The sequence below is a fragment of the Leptonotus elevatus genome, chromosome 1 (assembly GCF_054856555.1).
Source record: "Leptonotus elevatus isolate MCC_2025b chromosome 1, RoL_Lele_1.0, whole genome shotgun sequence".
NCBI lineage: Eukaryota > Metazoa > Chordata > Actinopteri > Syngnathiformes > Syngnathidae > Leptonotus > Leptonotus elevatus.
The window spans coordinates 25,173,668-25,196,343 of record NC_141239.1 but is presented as its reverse complement, the minus strand read 5'-3'; the positions used below and the strand labels follow the sequence as shown (position 1 = coordinate 25,196,343).

The following is a 22,676-nucleotide window of genomic DNA, read 5'->3' as shown; positions in this document are numbered from 1 at the left end:
TTCATTTCAGTTACGGAAACACTAAAATGGAATGCTGTCGAGAGACGAAATTGCATTTTTTACCACTTAAAAATTTTTAATATTTTATTTTTGGAGATAAAAAAGCGGAATTCCGCGAATTAGCGGAAAAATCACATCCCTGTTAGCAGCACCCTCTGTTATGTCCAAGAACGTGAGTACGACACACCTGCGAGTGCCAAGTCTGCTTTATTTATTCAACTGCCGTCACGTGTGCATCCGTTCCTCACACAACCGCTTTGCGATACTTTGCTGTAACAATGTGTAGCAGTATGGCGTACAGTCATATGCTACATAATCCAAGGGGATGCGTAAATCTGCTCAATGATACCAGTGTCAAGGAGTTTCTGTAGCTCTGCTGTGATGTCATCACGCAGTGCAAGTGGGAGCCAGTGAAAAGGCAGGATAACGGGAGGGCACAGCTGAATCAATAAGTGGCTGGTGGTTGAACGCAGTTAGACAGCCCAAACCTGTGCTGCTGTCCTGTCGTTGCTGCCAGGATGTAGTCACTGTCAAGATGGTGGAGCCCATGTTGTCCGTGATGGAGAAACCCAGTGCACAGAACAAGTCGAAGCCCAAGAGGTTAGCGCCATGACGGGACACTTGGAAGGTGAATGTAGGAAGCGTCTTGCAGCCATAGCGGACAGCAAAGGTCACCATGCCAATCTTGGTGTGACCATACCCGAACAGGTCTTTAGCGTTGGCCTTAATTGGGAGACGGGGAAAAAGACGTCTTATGGTGGACTCGTCCAGTAGAGACCTAGAGGCTGCAGTATCACGCAGAACCAGCAAGCACACGCCACCACTTGAATGGCGCAGGAGCCCAAGGAGTGGATGGTGGTCAGGTTCAACTGCCCAGGTGAATTAAATGGAGGGTTCGTGGATGTAGCCACAATTAGCGCAGGGTCTACGTGTGACAGCCGTCTGCCGTCCGGCCACATTCACCTCGGCATCATTGTAGGAGGAAGCGGAGTCCAAGAGGTGAGCATCCGGAGCGACAATGTGTGCCAGCGGGTCGGGATTCGCGAGCTGCGCTGTCAACCGAGAAACATTTTCCAGCTGAAATGCCATTTCCACAGCCTTGGACAGTGTGAGGTCATCCGGCGAAAGTAACAGCTTCTCTCATAACTTGGAATTTATTGTGTGCTCTGCTAACTGGTCCCGAATCATCTCGTCATCCAAGCGGCCGAATTTGCAGAGGCTCGCCAAGCAACGTAAGTCGGTGGCGTAGTAGTGTACCGGCTCACCCGCGTGTTGCCGTCGCTGGCGAAAGGTAATATGTCGGACTATGACACTCTGTGGAGCAGCAAAATGTCCGGCCAACAAGGCGACGCAGTCCGGATACGTCTGCGCGGGTCCGAGAGTACGAAATATGCGCTGTCCCTCGCTGCCCAAGCGGTACACTAGCATTGCTGTTAGCCGTGCATCGCTAGCTTCGTTTAGTCCGCTCGCCGCCAGATATGTCGTGAAAGAGTCAGACCAGCGGGACCACAATGTTATGTCCAAGAACGTGAGTACGACACAACTGTGAGTGCCAAGTCTGCTTTATTATTCAACTGCTGTCATGTGTACATCCGTTTCTCAAACATCCGCTTTGCGATACTTTGCAACACTGCTGTAAGAATGTGTAGCAGTACGGCGTAAATGCGCCAAGATAACAAGGCACCACAGAACAAATCTAAAGTCCATGAGTAACTCTCACCATAACGCTAAATTAAAAGCCGCTCGCCGCAGGGCGGGCCATCATGCGTGGGAATCACCTGTAGCTTTAAGTCTATGCACCTTTTTTTCTTCTTGGCCATAGGTCATGTTGCCTCATCACTGGGCCTTTACTCTGTTGCAAAGACTCTTTCTAAATTTGTCTGTTTTTTACTAATTTTGCTAACTACGCGACTGAGATAATTAGCATCTTGACAAGCGTCACGAGTCCGTCGTAAACAGAGAGAATCCAGTCACTTTTCAAAAATATTTTTAAGCCTCAGCTAATCAGAGAACCAGAAGTCCAGTAAGTTTTTTTTTATTCTTTCAATTGTGCGGCCTGCCGTGACCCAGTCCAAAGTGGCCCAAGGCCCAGAACCGGTCCGTGGCCCGGTGATTGGGCACCACTGCATTAGAATGTTAATGTTCTTGTTTTTTTGTGAAAATGTTTTTGCATAATTTCCACACTTTAAAGCTGCTCAATGTAGAATTTTTCCCAAAAATATCCTTACAATAGCCTTTTTATATGACCATGTATGACTAAAACATCTTCTAATTAGCAGATTAACACCTAAACTGTTCACAATGGGTACTCGTACTCCTGCAAGCCTTTCGCCAATAGTTTTCAGACTGGATTTAGGTTTGAATTTCCCACCCTGTCAGTGCACAATGTGTACATGAAGAAGGGAGTGTGCAGTTTAATTTTTCGGCCACACGTGGCAGTAGCGATTCAAAATTCAATTTCCTGCACTGAGCAGCTTTAAAGGGATACTTGACTCATTGAGCAATTTTTAGCAGAAAAAAGTTTATATTTTGTCCAGAATTAATTTGATAACTTCATTATTTTTCATGAACAATCAATACCTTTAAAAACAATTTTTTCCACCTGCTGTCGACTGAAGATTACATCATCTGTGCTGAGGAAGTAGGTCACGACCAATCATGGCTGACCTGTTTTTGGCTTGGTCAGCAAACTGAGCCATGATTGGTCGTTACATATTTCCTCAGCACAGATGATGTCATCTTCAGTTGACAGCAAGTACAAAAAAAATTTTTCTTAAAAAGGAACCCCGACTGTAATAAGTTTACTCTAGGTTATATATTTGGTTGTTACTAGCATAACTTATGAGATTCAATTTTCAAAAATCCTTTCCAGTTTAATACATTTTTTTAAACTTTATTTGGACATTGTCATTTACGTCGCAACGCATTCAGTGCTTAGTGACGTAGAATGGCGTCTGGCTTTCTGCTGAGCAATGTGAAATGTTTATTAAGAAATTAAGGTAAGTCTCATAATGTTCCTAAAGAAACAACATACGATCGGGAGAGTCACCCTCCCCCGCGCCATGCTCTCGTCATTCACCAAACGCATTCAAGAGTTTTGATCGTCCCTTTAGGAACGCTACAGAGACTTACCTTGCTTTCTTTATAAGCGTTTTACATTGCTCGGCAGATAACCAGCCGCCATTCTACGTCCCTACGCACTGAATTCGTTGCGACATTAATAACAATGGCGGTGTACGCCCAGATAAAGTTTCTTCAAAATCTGTTAAACTGGAAATTATTTTTGAAAAATGAATCTCGTTATGCTAATAACAACCAAATAAATAGTATAGAGCAAACTTGTCATTACATTCCTTTTAAAGGTATTGATTGTTCATGAAAAATAATGAAGTTATCAAATTAATTCTGGACAAAATATTAACTTTTTACTGCAGAAAATGGCTCCATGAGTCAAGTATCCAAATGTAAATATCAGAGAAAGAATAACTCAAGTAAACATAAAATGCAGTTTTTAAATGGTGATTTCATTTCATTTATTTTTACCCTCAGTATGTTTCATCAAGAACTACGGACATCTGAGTATATTTACTGTTGAGAGGCTGAAATTCTGAGCATTTAGACAAGTTTAAATCAAACGTTTCTAAATGAATATGCAATTATCCAAGTAATTACTGATTATCGATGAATCATTTTGCCTCCACTAAATACAAAGTACACTTGGTATGACGGATAGAAATGTTACAAAGTGATTAGTGTGACCCTTGAACGGACAATTTATATTGTTTCCAGTGGGGGAAAAAAAATTCCAAATAGAAAAGCAAGCAAAACTGAGAGCCACTGCATGAGAATAACTTCCATGTATAGTTGTGCCGGGCCTCAATGCAACGCGTGCACCGGACTGCTAATATTTTCTCTTTGCCTGACAGCAGCGACACTCTCTGTGTGCCAAGCTCCCTCCACTGTGCTCCTTCTTTCCTTCCCATTCGTCATGCAATATGTGAGGGTTCCTCATCACTTGCTCTCAATGACAGAGTGAGATATTTCTACATGGCCGCCGGTGCTAATTATTAGCATGAGCGGTGCCGGTAAATGTCTTTCCTCTTCCTCGCAAGGCAAACAGCAAAGTGAGTGTGTAGGACAAACACTGTGGGCCAACTAGCAGGTTCAGTGGAGCTCTCCGGGCATATGCTTCTTGTAAAGCTTCACATATTACTAAGCCAGTGCTGCAACACTGTTTTCTTTGCAGGGATGCAATAGCAGCCTCTCATTAACACCTCAACAGTGCCACCTATTGATGACGGTGGCAAAGTGCATCTACTTTTTATTCAAAAGCAACACGTTTCGGTCAACACTTACCAAAATTAGGAATTTTATTTTTCTTCGCTCAAATTATTACTGTATTTCTTTTTCCAATGGAGTACATAAAAAATATATATATATTTTTTTTTTACTTCATCACACATTTCACTTTATTCAATAATTTTATAAATTATCACTGCCATTTATTTTTTTAGTTTAGTAGAAATTTGTGTAGATGCTTCATATAGGATACATACACACAGTATATATTTAGATGTATTAGATGTAATACTATTTATTAATGACTTACAGAGGGTAAAGTTTTATCCTGATCCGTGTGGGGAAACAAATTACAGCACATACAAAAACAATCAGTAACCATTTCAAAATACTGCACTTTAGTCATTATGTTATAAATAATTACACAAACAACCAATGAGTACGTTTTAGTTGTCAGAACTTTTAATATTATTATTATCCGCTAAGTGACCAAGAGAAACCACATTGTTCTCCTGAGACAGTGAGGCAAACGGTCCGTTTTGGTAACTAATAAATATCTTACATAATTTGTATATACATTTAAATGACAAGCTGATCTCATGTGGTTTGACAAAATAATATAAAAATCTGAACATGTTCAATTAAAATTTTTGAAAATCTGGAAGATTGCAATTAGTGTCAAATATAGTTCAAATGTAGATTGACACATGGTTTGAGATGACCATGTAAACACAGCACACCCCTGAAAAAGAATTCCCTGGGACAAAATATTCGTACAAAAATTAAGGTTGTAAAAATTGGCTCAACCCAAACAAAATAGATATTGTCCTTGGTAAAGGTAACTTCATCCATTGACCGCTTTCCTGTAGTTTCTGGCAAGGAAATACCTCTCAGCGGAGTCTTTGCGGCTTGCATCTGGCTTCAAACTCTGAACGCTCCCAAACACCAGACAGAGTTTATCCTGGAGCTGACGGGCCAGGATGCCGTCCCAGTATTTGCATAGCAGAGAGCCTCCAGGGCGCAAAATCTTTCCGGCCAAGTTCAGCAGTGACGAGCACAAGCAGATGAGCCTCTCGTGATCCAGTTCCCGAAAGCCACTGGCATTGGGTGCCATGTCACTAAGGAGGACATGAGCCCTGCCGCCAGGGAGGAACTCGGGCAGCTTGGCGTGGGTGGCGGGGTCAACAACGTCGTGGTTGGACAGAAAGTGGGCGCCATCCAGAGGTAGCATGTTTAAGAGGTCAATGCCGATGACTGTACCCCGGGGTAATGTTGGATCTTCAGTTCAAAACACACTAATGTTAATTCAGCTATCTTTAAGTGTATATATTCATACAAGCAATGCACAGCAGTAAAGGACATTACAATATTAATATATTATCTTGCTAAACTAACCATCCAGTTCCTATAGCAATTATTTTCATGGACAGAACGGTATTGTTTTTTTTTAACTTTTGTTCCTATAAGCGCAACGGTATTGTTCAAACTGTGCGATAGATGGATAACTAAACTCATAATCATCATCATCATACTTAATGCAGATTTCCGAGGCTGTTTTAACTTTGTAAAACCTTTGGAAAGTTTTGATGTACAGTTTATAGGATTTAGCAGTAGCATACTAGTGAAATTATTTCTTCAAAAAACGGTGGCTTAATTTTAAAATATCTGAATATACACTCACCGGTCCCCGCCGAGTTGACCCGGTGCACGGCCACCTGGCTCCAGGCTCCGGGTGCAGCCCCGCAGTCCACCACGCCGCATCCCGGCTGCAGGAGGCGGAACTTGTCGTCGATCTCCAGCAACTTGAAGGCGCTCCTGCAGCGGAAGTTTTGGGCGTGCGAAGCTTTGACGTAAGGGTCGTTCGCCTGCCGCGCGATCCACCTGTGCTCCGCGTTGCTTTTCTTCTTCGGTAGGCGACACGAAGAAAAGAAAAATCTCCGGTGGAGGAGACAAATCATGTTATTGGGCCAAATTTGGAGGGCAAGGAGAGTAGCAGGAAGTGTGATGAACTGCGCATGCGTGAAAATTCAACTTTCTATTGGATGGTGTGCATTAACTATATATGTCCCCTGAAACAATAAAACAAAAATTTTGCTCACATTTAACTTGTTTTATTGAAACAGACAATTTGCGTGTTTAAATCGCTTTTGTGTTTTCCATCAGTGGTTCATTTTTCTACTTGTGTCAGATATAATTTAGGTTATATTTTTCTACGTGCAGTAACCCATAACATTTGTTTCTAGTGGATTGTACTTCAGTGTTACACATTCCAAGCGGGAATCTTTTTACAGTACTGTACTGGAAATAAACAGGTGATGATGATTCTCGAGGTGAAACAGTTTTACGTTTTTTTTCGGTCGATGTAATTCTTGTCGATTCCTCTTATAAGACAGGTGGGATGCTGAGTTCAAAGCTGTTAACTCTGGTTCTGGTGGTCGAGCCTGGCAGGGTGCTACTGGGTATGAAGAAACGAGGATTCGGGGCTGGGAAGTGGAATGGTTTCGGGGGCAAAGTCCAAAGTGGAGAAACTGTTGAGGAAGGAGCAAGAAGGTCCGTTTATTTTTAATGGCGAGAGGTCGAAGATATTAGTTGCATAAACTGTGCACTGCTATAAACTTCTGTCTATGCAGTACACTGGCTGGCATCACAGCAAATGTCACATGCTTAGATTATATATATTTATATATATATATATATATATATTTATTTATATATATATGTATTTATATATATATATATATATCTTTTTTGGGGGGGGGAGTTATATAGTAGTGACATCAGTGTCTGGTATCGGTCTGACAAAAAGTGGTATTGAACATACTTAATCAAAGACATATTCTTTATCCTCTGCGAAAAATGACATATTACTACAGCTTACTTCTTGTGAAACTTTCCTCATGTGTCTGTATTTCTGTGTTACACTGCACTCTGGTGGCGTCGGTGAGCACGCCAGTAGGATCAAACACATTTCCATTAATTTCACGTAGCAAATTAATTGTAAACCAGGACACAACTGTATTTTTTTTTTCTTTTGGTCAGGGAACTCCTTGAAGAAAGTGGCCTCACAGTGGACACGCTGGAAAAAGTGGGAAACATACAATTTGAAATGGAGAGTGACAAGGAGCTGCTTGATGTCCATATTTTTAGAGCCGACTCGTACAATGGAGAGCCAACGGAGACCGAAGGTACAGTTTCCATAGCAGCAGTTTTCTGAAGCACATAGTCGTGAACAGAATTCAATCGTTCACATCTCTCATGCTGTAGAAATGAGACCTCAGTGGTTCGACCGTAACAAAATCCCTTTTGACCAAATGTGGCCCGACGACAAGCTGTGGTTCCCGCTCCTGCTGCAGAAGAGGAAATTTGTGGGCTTCTTTCACTTCCGAGGCCACGACGTCATCCTGAGCTACAAGCTGGACGAGGTGGAAGAACTGTGAGATGAAGCGGTGTGAGAGTTGTCACATTCCTCACTGGCTGCTGTTCAGAGAAGACTTGGCGGTATTAATGCGAAAAATATTCTGTGCCAGGAATTGCCATTGCCAACCATTAAACCAAAATAGCCATAGACAGCAATTAAGGTTGGGCATTATGCCAATTGTCATTTTTGTTCACCCTTTCATATTTGCGGTTTGAGATTTATTCATAAGCATGTTGAACTCAAGAGCTTCATTTCATCACACGGTAGCTTTGTCCAATAAAGTACTGCAATGCCATCTTGTGGTAGCAAGAGACCTTTTTGCGTGTCACTTGTGGATTGTCTTATGCTGAATACAATGTCCCTAACGGCATGGAAATATGCCCTCTATAATGGCTGTGAGCGGCAAAAGCGTATTCGGATTTGGATGACTAGTATGTAGTAGGATGATGTCCCAGTGAAGCAATGGCGTTGATATCAAATGTCCATTACTGGCTGATTAGTAGCCTAATGGTGGCTCTGCTTTGAAGTGCAATAAAACAAAAAAATGTTGACACAGTTGCAAGATTAAACACAAAATGAGCATTTTCATTATTTTTATTGTTCAGCAAAGCAAATATTTCAACAGATTCATCAGTCATCTCTGAATAATTTCCTATAAAATGCCATCAAAAATAAACGTTTGTGCAGTATTGTTTGTAAGCTGTGCAAATCAGACCAAGTGTTCCTTTTCTAAATATGTCTCTTTTTTTTAAATATATATAATAAAAGTATTCCAAAACAGCTTTTAAACTGGAATCACCTGGTTTGTCGGATTCCAACGCTACATATTGCACATCTGGAGTGAGGCGTGTATACTGTCAGCTCGTCAATAACTGTATTGTGCATATTTGAGCTTAGGCACTTTGAATTAGCTTATGAACCAAAGAACATTTAGTCGTCATGTCAACAATAAACGACTGCATAAAACAAGACGGCAAAATAGGAAGCACATATAAAGACGTGTATCATCTGTCTCAAAAATCTGAACTCCCAAGAGTCAAACTAAACCGCATTCCCTGAATTTAAATAAGTAAAACACTAGATTGTTTTTTTCCCCTCGCTTCTTACGCAATAACTTATGAACATAAAGGGCAGGAATGTCCACTGTGCTAACTGGTCCCTTACGACCTGGAGAATTTCCTTCCGAGTTGGCAGTAAAAGTTCTTTTGGATTTTTGAGCGTTTGCCGACAGCCAAAACGTCAACAGGCCAAACCAGATAAACCCAAACAGTGAGTGAGGAAAAGCCACTTGTATTAAATGTAATGTGCACTGTGCAGTAGGAAAGTTACCACCCCTTGCATCACAATTCCATTTATGGTACTAGGGGGTGGGTTTCAAGCCATTGCTTTCACTGAAGAGACAGCTGAGTTTTGGCTGGAGTTCATTCCACACCACGCCCATCTGGAAAGAAAGGAACATTTATTTCTCCATCATTTGTTATGAAGCTTGAAATATACAAATAGAAATACAAAAACAAAAAACATTGGTTGAGGATTTCCGATTATACTGTGTTCCAAATTATTATGCAAACGTTTTTTTCTCATTTTTTCTAACTAGTCTTTGCAAATGACGCTCAGCATCAATATTGAGAGTAGTTAGAACAACCCTCCCAATGATAACAGTATATTTTTTTCAAAAAATAAAAACTGTTTTTGTTCAAATGCACTATTCCAAATTAGTGAAATTAATATGCAAGACATTTATAAATGGTAAAGAACTGATAACAACAATTTGTTGAATTTGCGGGAATGAAAAGCTATTATTTCAATCAAAAACATTTTAACAGCTCAAGTTATATTTGACCATAGGACCACTTATAGCAGAGCTTGGCAATTCTTGCATCCATTATCTTTTGCATTGTCTTGCATAAAGATGATGTTGTTCGGCAAAGATTTTGTTTTGTTTTTTTCAGAAACTCCACATTGTTTTCAGAGTTTATTTTAACACCTTCAGGAACCCGAAAAGGGCCAAGCAGCTGTCTGCCCATGATCCCAGCTCCAAACATAACTCCGCTACTTCCCTGCTGACGTTGCAGCCTTGTTGGAACATGGTAGCCATCCGACAACCACACACTATTGCATCCATCTTAACTCATTCACTGCCATTGACGGCTATAGACTTCAAAAATTAATTTGAACTATTTCTATTAGTTTAACATTTTTTTCCTATTTTGTTAACAAGAGTATGAAAACCTAGGATTTTTTAAATGTACATTTAGAACAGATATAAAATTTGTGAATAATCGTGAGTTAGGTATTGAAGTCATGCGATTAATTTTGATTAAAATTTTAATCGCCTAGCGCCCCGGATTTGTTTTCTTTTTTTTCTTCTTTTTAATTCATTCACTGTCATTGATGACTATAAACGTCAAAAATTCATCTTAAACTATTTCTGTTAGTTTCACATTTTTTTCCACTTTTGTTTACAAGAGTATAAGAACTTAGAAATTGTTTTATTGTACATTTAGAACAGATGATTAATTGTGAGTTAACTAGTGAAGTCATGCGTTTAATTACGATTACAAATTCTAATCGCCTGATGCCCCTAATTTTTAATAATCTTTTTATTTTATGTTTTCTTTAAAAAAAATTAAAAAATAAAGAAAATATTAAAAAATTAGGGGCGTCAGGCGATTACAATTTGTAATCGTAATTAATCGCATGACTTCACTAGTTAACTCACGATTAATCACAAATATCTGTTCTAAATGTACAATAAAATAAATTCTAGGTTTTCACACTCTTGTTAACAAAAATGGGAAAAAAAATGTTAATCTAATAGAAATAGTTCAAATTAATTTGTGACGTTTATAGCCGTCAATGGGAGTGAATGAATTAAAAAGAAAAGATCAAAAATTTGGAGTATCAGGCGATTAAAGAAAGAACATTTTTTAAACTAATAGAAATAGTTCAAATGAATTTTTGACGTCGATAGCCGTCAATGGCAGTGAATGAGTTAACCATCCACGGTTGTTTGACACACATCAGTGAACAATCTCATGCGGCAAGGAATATCTCTGCATCATTGGAAGCTATGGGCCGAAAAGTCGAGAAACTCATGCAGGCCTCGGTCACTATCCCCCTCATGTTCCCTGGAATTTTTCAATCTTATAACATCAGCCTTAAAGTAGCACTAAGGAACTTTTCAACCTTAATAAAATATTTTCATAACTTTTCTGATGAAAACATCGACTTAAAACTAGCTGAATGGTACCTTTGCCATGGCCTCAGGGGGTCTGTATCATTTTTACTGGCACTGAGCAACTTTGAGGAGGATGGTGGGAACACAGCCACACAAAAAACTACAAATGTGCTGACTGCTTTAAGGCATACGTTACTTCCCCTTTTCCCCATTCATTACAAAGACGGAAGTCAATTTGAATGTCGACACACGATTACTGCTTTCCTGGTGGAAGCTGCAAAACAACTGAAAAGTTTTGTCTGAGAAGACAAAAAAGAAAAAAAGAAAAGGAAAGCAATCCGGATAAAAGGTCAGTCAAGGATCAACATTGGCACGGATTTCACTCGCTGACGTGAGCTAAAAAAAGGACGCAATACGCTTGTCCTCATAGGAAATGTGGTCTTCCTTCACACATAACAATATTGTTTTTGTCCATATGGCGCCGCTATAATCAATATAAACTGAACGTTCCTTAGTGCTGCTTTTAAAAGAAACGTACAGTTAAGGTGTTGAAAAGACTCCTGACTTCTTCCAACGACCTCCACATCACAAAGAGCTCATCTCTCATTCCACATACATCAACTCAACATAGCAGACCTATTGCTGTACTACTTTTCGTCTCAAAAGAGGATGTGGCGCCATCTTGTGGCATTTTAGGGTGTCTAAGAAAGCAAACAAAAAATGCTGAAAGTCCGCCACCCTACCACCAAAAAAAAAATAACCTTCAAAGAAAAAACAAATACACTGTATGTGTGAAAGGTGAACCACAAATATCTAGGGTATTTCTGCACATGAAGAATATTATAAACAGAAAGTACAGCATTACCTCTCGATGTCCTTGCACCTGGGAGTTGACAAAGGCTCCCAGGATGTGGGACGTGATGGGCAGGTAGGTGAAGATGAGCTGTGTCTCTTGGTGGAGGCAGAACAGCGAAAAGTAGTTACGCAACTCCATGACCTGTATGGCATTCTCTTGCTAGGAATAGAATCAAAGGACAAGAACAGAAGAACATGAGCGTCAATTTATAAGCATCATTTCTCAGTGGATAACGTACGAGTCTTACCTGAACAATCCGCGATTCGAGCTGCTCCATGGATGTTTGCTCTTTGGAGTGCACAGCGGTGCCCAACATCTGCCTCTTCATCATGCTGTACTTGTGTAGCGCCCGCTGATGCTCGTGGAGCACGCCCTTCTCGTGGCGCTCGCACAGGTCCTGGAGACGGAGAGCGACGATTGCGTTTCCTTTTCGCACCTTGAAAAAGCCTAGTCGGCAACACGAGAGGCACTCACTCTGTACGACTGCAGCAAATCCAGGAAAAGATTCAGTCTTTCCACAACGTCATCCTCTTCCCGCTTGCCCTGAGGAACGTGAAGAAAAAAACATGTTTACTTCCTGTTGCCACTTTGAGGTTGGGGCAGACGTAGTAGTAGACGTGGCGCATTGTACCTGCTTAGCCGCTTTGTCCGAGAGCACGGCAAACTCCACCGATAGACTTTTGACACACTGACACAGATGGCTCCATGTACTCTGTGACGAGGCCAACGATGGCAGGGATGACGACTCGGAGCTCAGCATGCTGCGGTTTAAACATAATCTCGTCAACAAAATTACTTCAATACACGCAACGACCGTTTCTGAATGAGCACTTTTATATTTTGTTGTATATTATGATTGTTGTGGCTACTACATCATATATTACCCTAATAAACACAGTAAAAACACCAGCGTATTTTCTTTGTCATTTAACTGTGTATTGGAGATGTTTGATAAGAGTTGCTAGCAGGGTGGCCTTATGAGAAGATACCTTGATGACTTTACCAGCCTGTCAACAAAAAGGTGCATCAAGCGGTTGATTGACCCTCCCAGTTCAAGTATACAGTAACAAAATACAAAAACAGCCTGTCCGCTAGCTTAATGCTAACATAATAATGCGAAACGCTTAAGACGGGCTAATGAATAGCATTGTCACAGTACAAACCTTTTAATATAGACATTAGAACCCAGCAACATTACCAGAAAAATGATACAATTACTCACAGTCATACAATATTTCTAGTTATAGTTTCTAGTTATAATACTGTAGCTTTGCTGTAACATTTGTTATCAGCATGTGTGCACGAGACTGGCTTGTTGGAGGCCAAGGCGCAAACAACAGAAGCAACAACATGTAAGCTATAATTCTCGAGCAAGCGGAACAGGATTATTCCGTGCCTAAGAGTTTTATATTTGAGTAAAATGTATTCCATGTTCAATAATACTTAAACCTCTGCTGAGCTGAGATTTTAACTGCTTCATATTATTTTGGGATCGAGTAACTTTTTGGAAGCAAAATTGTGCTCTGTTCTGGTACATTTAATTGAGGAAGTCAACCTTAGTGTCAACCTAAGCATTCATGTACGCTAAAAATACATTTGACTTGGGGGAGGGAGGTTGGGCATCGCTCTGCCGTGGCCGCCTCAGACTGCACAGTGCCGGCCACTATTCCGCTGACGGCGCCAGCACAATGAAGAGACATGACAGCCACAAGCAGCCTATGTGTCTGCAACTACCAATCATAGGAAAGCCATTTATTTTTAGTTATTATTATGTCAAGAAGAACAGCGACCCCATGGGAGCAAAACATTCGGACCTAATGCATGTTTTGGGAATTTAGGAGGAAGCCGGAGAAACCACATGAGCATGGGGGAGAACATGCAATGATTTGAAGCCTGAACATGAGAACGGTGAGGCAGTTGTGCTAACCACTAAGTCACCATGATAAATTCATAAACATACAGTATTGGTCAGACTAGCATCTCTCTATGACAGTCGTGTTCCCATTAGATTAGTTGAACATGTACATGCTTTGTGGGGGGGTGGGATTCATCATCCAATTTGTTTTTCCAGGCCTCTGGAATTACACTCGTGCAATAACAAAATACCTGAGCTCCCTGCCAAACATGAGGAGGTCGCTCGCGTTCCCCTTGGAACGCTCGGCGATCCTCTCGGCCTGCTCACGCAGCTTGCAGAAGCTGTTGTGGATGCTCTTGATCAGCTCTCTGCTCACAGAGAACTGAGTCTGGATGTCAGCGGGGAGGTAGTCCTGAGGAAAGACGCCAAATATCCCATCAGCCACTCTCAAGATTTGACTGGAAGTTTCGAGGTAGTTTGATAAATTAGCAAACCTTTGCAATAGTTGCATTTCTGTTCGTCATGAACTCGTCGCCTGTCTTCTTGTAAGCGTCACGCAGCCTAATCTGGACATCCTGTTTGCGGAGTGGGTTCGAGTTGTGTGTGGGGGGGGGGGGGATAAAGGACAATGAATAACTGGAAGTCGCCATGGCGATATCACTCCTTGGTTTGCAAAGCCAGCAGGTTTGGAGAAAAGGAAAACATACAGAGCCGCTGAAGGTGAAGAAGGTCTTGACCAGCTCATCCTCTGAGAAGAAAGGGTGCTGCGCCACCAAGTTGAGGAATCTGCCCAGCGCACGCCGCCTTGCCTCGATGAAGTCCCGCTCAGAAAAGGACGTCAGAACTGTGGCAAAAGTCGTTATATTGCATTTCAAGTATCAGCAAGTAAAAGTCCAACTGCTTGGACTGTGTGGCCAAAGCAGTTAAGGATGTTTTGTTGAAGAAGCAATGTGTAGAGTTGACACACCGTACCTCCTTTTAACATTCTTTTGGGAGGAAGCGAAGGCACAACTCTGTAAGCGAATCTCTGAAGCAGGATCTCGTGGAAGACGTCAAAGTCACTGTAGCGTCGATAAACTGACATTTTGAAACGCTGAATTAAAAGAAAACAAATCAAAATGTCAGATTGGATGAAATGTGATTGTCTGTGGTGAAATTAATTTCAGTACAGGATATTTACATACACTTTTAACATATTTCCTTGGATTTTAAAGCACGTGTGTAGTCCTTAGCACCATCTCGTGGTCAAAGAATAGCATTTAGAAGCACGCACACTAGCTCAGGGAGACCACATTTTGCAAGCCTACCATCAATTCTTATTTTCTGCGAGTAAACGAGCATCTCAGCGAGCGACTGTGACCAAAAAAAGAACAAGCCGGAATTAGCCGGAGCAGCTAACAAGAACGGCTAGCGGGAGTTAGTCGGAGACATAGGCTGGAGTGGCTAACAAGAGCGGCTAGCGGGAGGAGCTCGCAAAAGCTTGCGAGAGCAAAGCAGAAGGTGACAAGTGACGAGAGCCCGAATCATGGGAGTCAGTGACGACCACCTGCAGGCCCCAGCTGTGGAAGGTAAGCGACGGTCGACCCATTGGGTCCGACACTCGATGTAAGCGCCACCCAAGCGAACTACATTCGCAAAGTTGTCCTTTGGGCATCTGTAGCAGGAAGATGGCGGCGAAAAATGGCAGCTCTAGTAAGGTGAGACTACAGCCATGGAATCTAATTAGTGATTACTAGACTTACGGTCATATATATTTTTTTTTTTAAATGATCTTAGTTAATGCGATACAACCTCTTTTTTTTTTTCATACTATTTACATAAACTGTAGTTTTTTTAAATGAATGATGGCGCTTAACTTAAAAATGGTTCAATTTCACCCATGCTAGCTTAAAAACAACAAAGCCAGAGATGGATCCAGACTGGCACAGAATGTGTATTCCCACACACTAAAACAATGAATGCATCTGTCAAAAAGTTGTAAATTTCCTGTCGATCAATCACTTCCTTACCAGTGTGGTGACCTGGTACTCCACATGCTTGAGGAACAGGCCTTTCTTCTCCGGTATGAGCTCCACCTTGACTGCGTCTCTGTTCAGCAGCCTGTCCAGGTCCAGGGACAGCGTCAGCGTGTCCTGCTGAGCCGGCTGCATCTTCAGTGCGCGCAACTCATTCGGCTCCCCCAGCTGAGGCTTCGGAAACTCTGGAACGCACACAGCCGCCCCCCCCCCCCCGAAATCTAATATTTACACATGAGCGCTACTACACGCTACGCTATTTAGCTGTAGTGAAGCAATGTCTCGCATGTGAGGAATGCCAGCTATCTCATATTTTTGACAGAATACGCGCCGAGGGACCGTGAGCTTTCATTCACCACATGCCCGTACATTCCAATATGGCTACGAATTGAATGTAATCTCCTGCGACAAATTCAGAAAACTTGGGAAGTTTCATGCGGTTGGCCGCTATACAAGCCACACCTGAAATAACATACAGGTCCCTAAATATTACCACAAAAGACTTGACGCAAATGGCTACCTAAAGTTTATGAAAACAAGACACCCCCCCCCCCCCCCCATCATCCTTCCACCATGTGTGTAGTGGAAAAATGCATCTACAGCTTTGTTTGAAATGTACAGGAAATATAAGTGGACAATTTGGTGGTTTCAAAGTGCTTTATATTAAAAAAAAAATTAAAAAATAAAGAGTTATCAGGTTCCCTTTTTATATCCGCAGTATGTGGCCGAGAGATGAGCTTTACAGCGGATGGCTCAGACGAACCTTTGACACACTGCGTGACCAAACTACTCATTAAGCAAAACATTTGCGTCCACCTTGTATGCAGTTCTCCAGCGCTTTGGAACTCGGCTGCTTTCCTTGCTGGGCGACGGCGATTAAAGCGAGCGCTTTGTAGAGCGACAACTTGCTCAGGAATCCGTTGGCGGCCGCATCAACGTGTTCGGCGATCTGCGGGGGGGGGACAAAGATGGTCAGTGACAAACACGTCACCGTCCCATGAGTCCGCCAATCTAAATGCTACTATGTGGTTTGCATTCCTTCTGTGCAGGAAAAGTGCTCGCTGGAGGCAAAGCCACAAAGCTTCTGTAATGCTGCGAATATAAATGCTTCACTTACTTTCATTCTGTTGTCTTGTATTTATCAACATATACAGTGGATATATAAAGTCTACACACACCTGTTCAAATACCATGTTTTTATATAATGTTCAAAGCATTGTCCACCATTAATGTAACCTATATCTTGTACAATTCCATTGAAATAAAGGTGGAATATTTGTATTTTATTTTATATAAAAACCTGAAATAATGTGGTTGCAAAAGTGCACACACCCTAATAACTAGGCTTGATCTGTCTGCGGAATCAACCAATCACATTCAAACTCATTAAATGTGAGTCAACATTCAAGTGCCCCTGATTAAGCCCAAATACATTTCATGTGGTCTAGTTGGCATTTCCCGATTTTGTTGTTGTTGTTGTTGTTGTTGTTGTTGTTGTTGCTTCTAGCAGAGGCCTAAAGGATGACATGACTACTATTTCCCCCTTTTTTTGACAGACATTGGTCTGGGAGATTTTATTGTTTGTTTGAATGTAATTGGGTCATTTAACACAGCCATATCCCAGGTATAAGATTATTTTATATATTATATGCATAAAACATTATCTTAGTTATTTATTTTTACTTCTCGTCTCGAAAGAATTTAAAAAAAAATGTTTACAACTGAGTTGTGCAGGTTATATATATATATATATATATATATATATATATATATATATATATATATATATATATATATGCATTGGTTTATATATGTCACAAATGGTGGAAGAAGTTTTCAAATGAAATATAAATTGTCTCTTTTTTTTTATCACAAAAAACTGACATTTGAACAGCGGTGTGAAGACTTTATATCCAATGTAAGTATGTCTATCTGCGTATGTACGCGTGTATGTACGTTATGTTTCACAGCCACAGGCACAAGACTTCCTATGGTCAATACGTTTTCAAAAATCTGTACTATTAATCGGTCCACACGTGTGTTATTTTTACAAATTATTGATGATTGAAATGGCTTGCTCTCTTTGATGATGCAATGTTAATGTAATGGTTGAGCAAACATCATGTAACATGCTTTCATCAAAACACCCCAAAAGTGAAGAAGAATTATATATAGCACACTTTTGGCTTGAAATCAGTCCATTGTAAGTCTCACGCAAGTGAACAACTATACCGCACAACCCATATACTTCTGGGCCTGGCACAATGGTGAATTCAGCTTTTGTTACCGGCAATCCATTTTTTGCTACTTGAGAAGTTACTGCTATCAGTAGCAGTGCCCAGAAAGTGGAGTGAAAAGCAAGTGCCCATAATGACAACAAAAGCATTTTTACTTGTGGAGGCAGCACTTTATATATTACAGTGTCTAAGTGGTGCATGGATACATTGCCAAAATTATTGTAGACGAAACATTGTCCAAAGCTCAGTATATAATTAGTAGGGGTGTGACAAAAAAAAATTGATTCTCTTAAGAATCGCAATTGTCATTTAGTACAATTCAGAATCGATTTTGAATGTCCCAACATCGATTTTATTTTAATTATGTTGTATCGTCGTCCCTTTGTTTGTGTGTGCCTTTATTGGGAGCGCTGTTCATCACCTTCATCATCTTCACGCGGTCTGATACACTGTTAAGTTGTAGCCACATTAGAGAGAAGGAAAAAGTCACGATCAAGTTATTCCCATAAAAGTTGTTTTTTTTGCAGCGTGGAGCCGTTCTTTTGAGCGATAAAAGTGCCGCGAGTAGCGCACTAATGAGCATTAGCGAGTCAGACTGGAGTGGATCCTTACGATTCCTTGAACATCTATCAATTAAAGCAAAAATCACTGTCAATCAAATCCTTTTAATCAAAAATCGCTCTTACTCGAAAATCGATTCTGAATCGAATTGCACACCCAAAAATCGGAATCGAATGTGAGACATTCAAAGATACCCACTCTTAATAATTAGTATTTCCATCCAACAGCACAGCTTGTCTACATGACTCAAATACAATATAATATACCAGATAACATAGCAGAAGCGTCGCCGAGCTTCTTCCCTTTCGCCCTAATCAACTGCAGTGAGGATAAGTGATGGATGCATGATCCATCTCCTGTCTTTTCCAAATTGGATAGCTACAGTATTCATAAGGATGATTACATGTTTTATGCTTAACTCATCTGACATTCCATCACAAACAAAACCTGCGACCTCGCTTGTTCATCAAATACATAATTTCAAACCATTTAAGTCATTTTTGACATAGCACCTCCCACTTGACTTTCCGGTTCTTGAACCTCAGATGGTCATGTTTCCTGCCCCTTAACCCCGTATCTCACTGAGCGGCGAATGTTGTGTTTTCATCAGGGTCCGTTCAAGACTGCAAAAGGTTACAAAGACGTTGACAAACAGTTTTAATGGTCACCCCAAAAAATGTATTTGTTCATGTTCAAATTTTCTTTTGAAACCTTTCAAACACACTATGTTAACATGCAGTCAATGACACTTTTCAAACCCGGATATTGGCAATATTCGGGTTTTGAAATGCCATGCAAAAAACTCAGAAGAAGACCCCCTGGATACTCTTTTCCAACCCGAAAATTTGGTCATACAAATGTGATTGAGATTCCTCCTTTGAACGGGGCATTGATTTGTGTTCTGCACATGCTCTATCTACAAGGAGTCTCAATCTTGGGTCTACTGAGTTCAGGAAGTACTTGTATTTGCGGCGTCTCGCATGCTACCCACCGTAAATACACAAGCAGAGATAAACAAAAGAGGCAAAACGTGGACAGAGCGCAGCAACTCACTTTTGGAGCGAGGAGGAAAACCATCTACTTGTTGTGATGAGTGACATAAAATGGGGATCGATCACATTACATTACCATGTATGGGGACGGGGTCAAGTCAATAAGTCAAGGCTTTAACCCGTCAGCCCTTTTTTCTTTTCGGATGTTTATAGCATGCACAAAAGAAAAAAAATAAAGAGGAAAAAAATTCACGGAAAACAAGCAGTTGTGAAGGAAAATCAACAGCCTTACACAGTACAACTATTTGGGCTGTGTTGAATAATAATAATAATATATCAAACAGGTAGACAAATGAAAACAGCAGAATTTAATGAAAGAAACACTGGTAAAGAACCAACCTTAAAACACCTCGTATTGACAGTGACAACAACTTTCACATTACATAAATTAAAGGAACGTCACGAGGTGGGTGTGACAATCAGTGGTACTTTAATTTTAACTTTAACATGAACAAAAGTACTGACGCTACATTAGAGGATAGCATAACACTCATTAGTGAGAAGAATATGAAAGCCAGAATCGAATGAAAAGTACACAGATGAGCCAACATTTTTATGGACTGACGGGATAAAGACCATTGCCATGCAATCTAAACAAGAATAGCTAGCTGGAAAAGGCCCAAGCTTCATATAATAATAGCATTGTATAGCACCTCACCTGGGCTTGAACTGCCTTGGACAGTTTTGTGCTTTCAAGCAACCTTTGAAACACTTCAACCTGGACCTTCTCATCGTTCTGGCAGCTGACGGCCTCGTACACTTCTCTGTAATAGGCAGGAACTGAGCCTGGAACGGAAAAACTATGAATCAAATGAAACAATTTAACAATCTGCTCTTCCATCCATTTTTTATTAGTCGGCAGCCAATCACAGGACACAAACACACATATGGACAAGTTAGTCTTCAATCAACCAAACAAGCATGTTTTTGGAATGTGGGAGGAAGCATGCATATCCGGAGAAAGTCCACCCAAGAACGAGGAGAAACTGCAAATTCCACACAGGAAGGCTGGAGCCCATATTCGAACCGAGAGCTCAGTCCTGAGAGGCGGACGTGCTAACCAATTCCCATCATCATGTTGCCCACAATCTGCCTAATCATCAGAAATCACATCACGACTTGACCTTTGCATGTGACAGTTGTGGTTTATGTTCAACCCTGTCAGGTTACCATACCTCACTTCTGCCTTTTTACACTTATGTGTAGCCTATGAAGTGAACCGTTTTTTTCTTTATAATATAAAATAGCTTTCCATGTGCATTGGAATGATTAGGACAATTTTAATTTTCGTAGGCTGTAACAGCACACCAATCAATGTCAACGTTTACGAACATTGCATCAAAACTCCATCGGTTTACACACGGTTTTGTAACATGCAGGTGAAACAAAAATACAAGCTTAAAACACCGAGTTCTCGTCTGTACTTCAACCGAGTGACCACACGCCCTAACGAATCGTTTTAGCTAACTTTACGCTGCTTCTCCACACGCAGCAAAGTAAATAATGAGTTTAGAACTATCAAATTAGCGCAGAAGAGAAAGATGTGACTGAGAAATACACATACTGTACCTTCATTGATCTCTTCGGCCATGGCTCGGATTGTCATGTGAGCGCAAGAGCACCTCCATGTGATTTCCTGCAGAAGCGAAAAAACAAGTCATTTATTTCTTAAAGTTGTAGTAGGCAGCTTCTGGTGTAAAGTCCTTGGGACTTTATGAGCACAATAAAGTGTAAGACTGTCAGCTATAACGTGACAATCGTTTTAGGACATTTTTAAACAGGTATGTAAAAGTGTTGTATTGCATTCCTGTGGACCATCTTTGCAATTACCCATCCTTTTTAATGGTGGATGTTAGGTGACTTTATTTCTGTCTTTTTCATTAATGTATTTATTGTTCTTGAGCTTTTGTTGTTAAGATTTATATCTCTATTTCCACAACTGTATTTTGATGTTTCATTTATGCCATGCAATTCACCTACTTTTATTGAGCCAAAGCAAATGTTTTAGATGGAAAAATCTCACAACACACCTGCACCAGACTGGAATGTTGTTACAAAGCGCATAAATATTGGCCTTCATTTTCGTTTTCAGAAAACAAGACATACACAAATAAAACAAAACAAATTTCATCAGACAAGAAGTGTCCATTATGCCTTAATTCAATAATTGTGGAGTAGCATGACTGAAATTTACTCAGATATAAAAATAAAAATAAACACCCTGAAAGTAATTGCCCAAGCCATTTTTTTCATAAAACAAACAAAAAAGAAAGAAAGAAAAAAAAACACACACACAAAACAAAATTCCACCAACAAGAGTCCAGTTGCCTCGAATAAACCTTTCTAGATTACCATTACCTTGAAGACATTTTATTTTTAGCAAGCACAGTACTTATTATTGATTTTGTAACAGTAAATTAAAGATTACTTTGAATATATATATAATATAATATAAGGCTAACATACGATTTTTAGCCAACATATGTTTTTTAATGATATGGCAGTAAGTAAATAAATACAAAAAAAACATGTTACAAAATCATTTCAATGTTCTCCCAAATCTGGGCCTGATGTGTGAACACAAATCTACTGTCTTATGTTGCATGAATGGCAACAGGTGGATACAGATTTGTTGATCCTCCTGCCATCTAGTGGAGAAACATTTAATTGTTCTATTACAAAACTACATTATTTGTAGTAAGTTAGTAACTAAAACAATTTTAGACCTTAATGTAGATAGATAGACAAAACTAGATTATTGGTAAGCAAATAAAACAATTTTAGAGTTTAATGTGAAATTGGATGATTTCCTGCAGCTTGTGGCTCATCTATAAAGGCGTGCCGAGGCAATGGTCATATAGCCTATGTATGTGTTCGTTCCTAGCAAATAATTCCACACCACAAGGTTTGTCCCTGTTTGTATTTACCAAGGCAGTTCATATCTGTACATTAAGAAGATATTTTATGAAAATGCTGGAGTGGCTTCTGGGGCTACGCAGAATTCTGATATGGCGAGCACCCTAGACCCTAGGCACCCTATAAGCATATGACAACCAGAAAAACCGCGCATCTACACAACCCCCACGTCGACAATCGTTATGAAGTGGTATCAAACAATAGGAAGGGGCATCCGACAGAAGAATATAAACCGATCAGACAATGGAGAGGCAACAACTTCCTTCCACAAATCCTACTAGTGCAA

At 40.4% G+C, this 22,676-nt stretch overlaps 3 protein-coding genes across 4 annotated transcripts in view; 1 reads left to right on the top strand and 2 right to left on the bottom strand.

Moving 5' to 3' along the window:
• Positions 1 to 4,739: 4,739 nt before the first annotated feature.
• Positions 4,740 to 6,303, bottom strand: mrm2 (mitochondrial rRNA methyltransferase 2). Its single transcript, XM_086087035.1, has 2 exons — positions 5,981 to 6,303; positions 4,740 to 5,577 (listed from the first exon to the last, which is right to left on the bottom strand). Exons 1-2 carry the CDS (start codon positions 6,255 to 6,257, stop codon positions 5,144 to 5,146), a joined length of 711 nt encoding a protein of 236 aa, XP_085943161.1. The 5' UTR covers positions 6,258 to 6,303; the 3' UTR covers positions 4,740 to 5,143.
• A 239-nt stretch (positions 6,304 to 6,542) lies between these two features.
• Positions 6,543 to 8,030, top strand: nudt1 (nudix (nucleoside diphosphate linked moiety X)-type motif 1). 2 transcript variants are annotated; one of them, XM_086087047.1, is made up of 4 exons: positions 6,543 to 6,611; positions 6,689 to 6,849; positions 7,339 to 7,484; positions 7,564 to 8,030. In XM_086087047.1, exons 2-4 carry the CDS (start codon positions 6,698 to 6,700, stop codon positions 7,734 to 7,736), a joined length of 471 nt encoding a protein of 156 aa, XP_085943173.1. In that variant the 5' UTR covers positions 6,543 to 6,611; positions 6,689 to 6,697; the 3' UTR covers positions 7,737 to 8,030. The 2 variants fall into 2 exon arrangements, with proteins under 2 accessions (XP_085943173.1, XP_085943181.1); XM_086087055.1 differs by having other exon boundaries at positions 6,562 to 6,611; positions 6,693 to 6,849.
• Positions 8,031 to 8,293: 263 nt separating this feature from the next.
• Positions 8,294 to 22,676, bottom strand: part of snx8a (sorting nexin 8a) — a 15,103-nt gene continuing 720 nt past the window's right edge. Inside the window, exons 2-14 of the mRNA XM_086087023.1 lie at positions 21,044 to 21,110; positions 20,133 to 20,260; positions 16,441 to 16,573; positions 15,619 to 15,809; positions 14,582 to 14,702; positions 14,317 to 14,453; positions 14,104 to 14,184; positions 13,861 to 14,021; positions 12,386 to 12,515; positions 12,229 to 12,297; positions 12,002 to 12,151; positions 11,764 to 11,913; positions 8,294 to 9,158 (exon numbers count right to left, since the gene is read on the bottom strand). Of these exons, the coding sequence (XP_085943149.1) occupies positions 9,078 to 9,158; positions 11,764 to 11,913; positions 12,002 to 12,151; positions 12,229 to 12,297; positions 12,386 to 12,515; positions 13,861 to 14,021; positions 14,104 to 14,184; positions 14,317 to 14,453; positions 14,582 to 14,702; positions 15,619 to 15,809; positions 16,441 to 16,573; positions 20,133 to 20,260; positions 21,044 to 21,080 (1,569 nt within the window). The 5' untranslated portion in view covers positions 21,081 to 21,110 and the 3' untranslated portion in view covers positions 8,294 to 9,077. The remainder of the gene's footprint in view (positions 9,159 to 11,763; positions 11,914 to 12,001; positions 12,152 to 12,228; positions 12,298 to 12,385; positions 12,516 to 13,860; positions 14,022 to 14,103; positions 14,185 to 14,316; positions 14,454 to 14,581; positions 14,703 to 15,618; positions 15,810 to 16,440; positions 16,574 to 20,132; positions 20,261 to 21,043; positions 21,111 to 22,676) is intronic.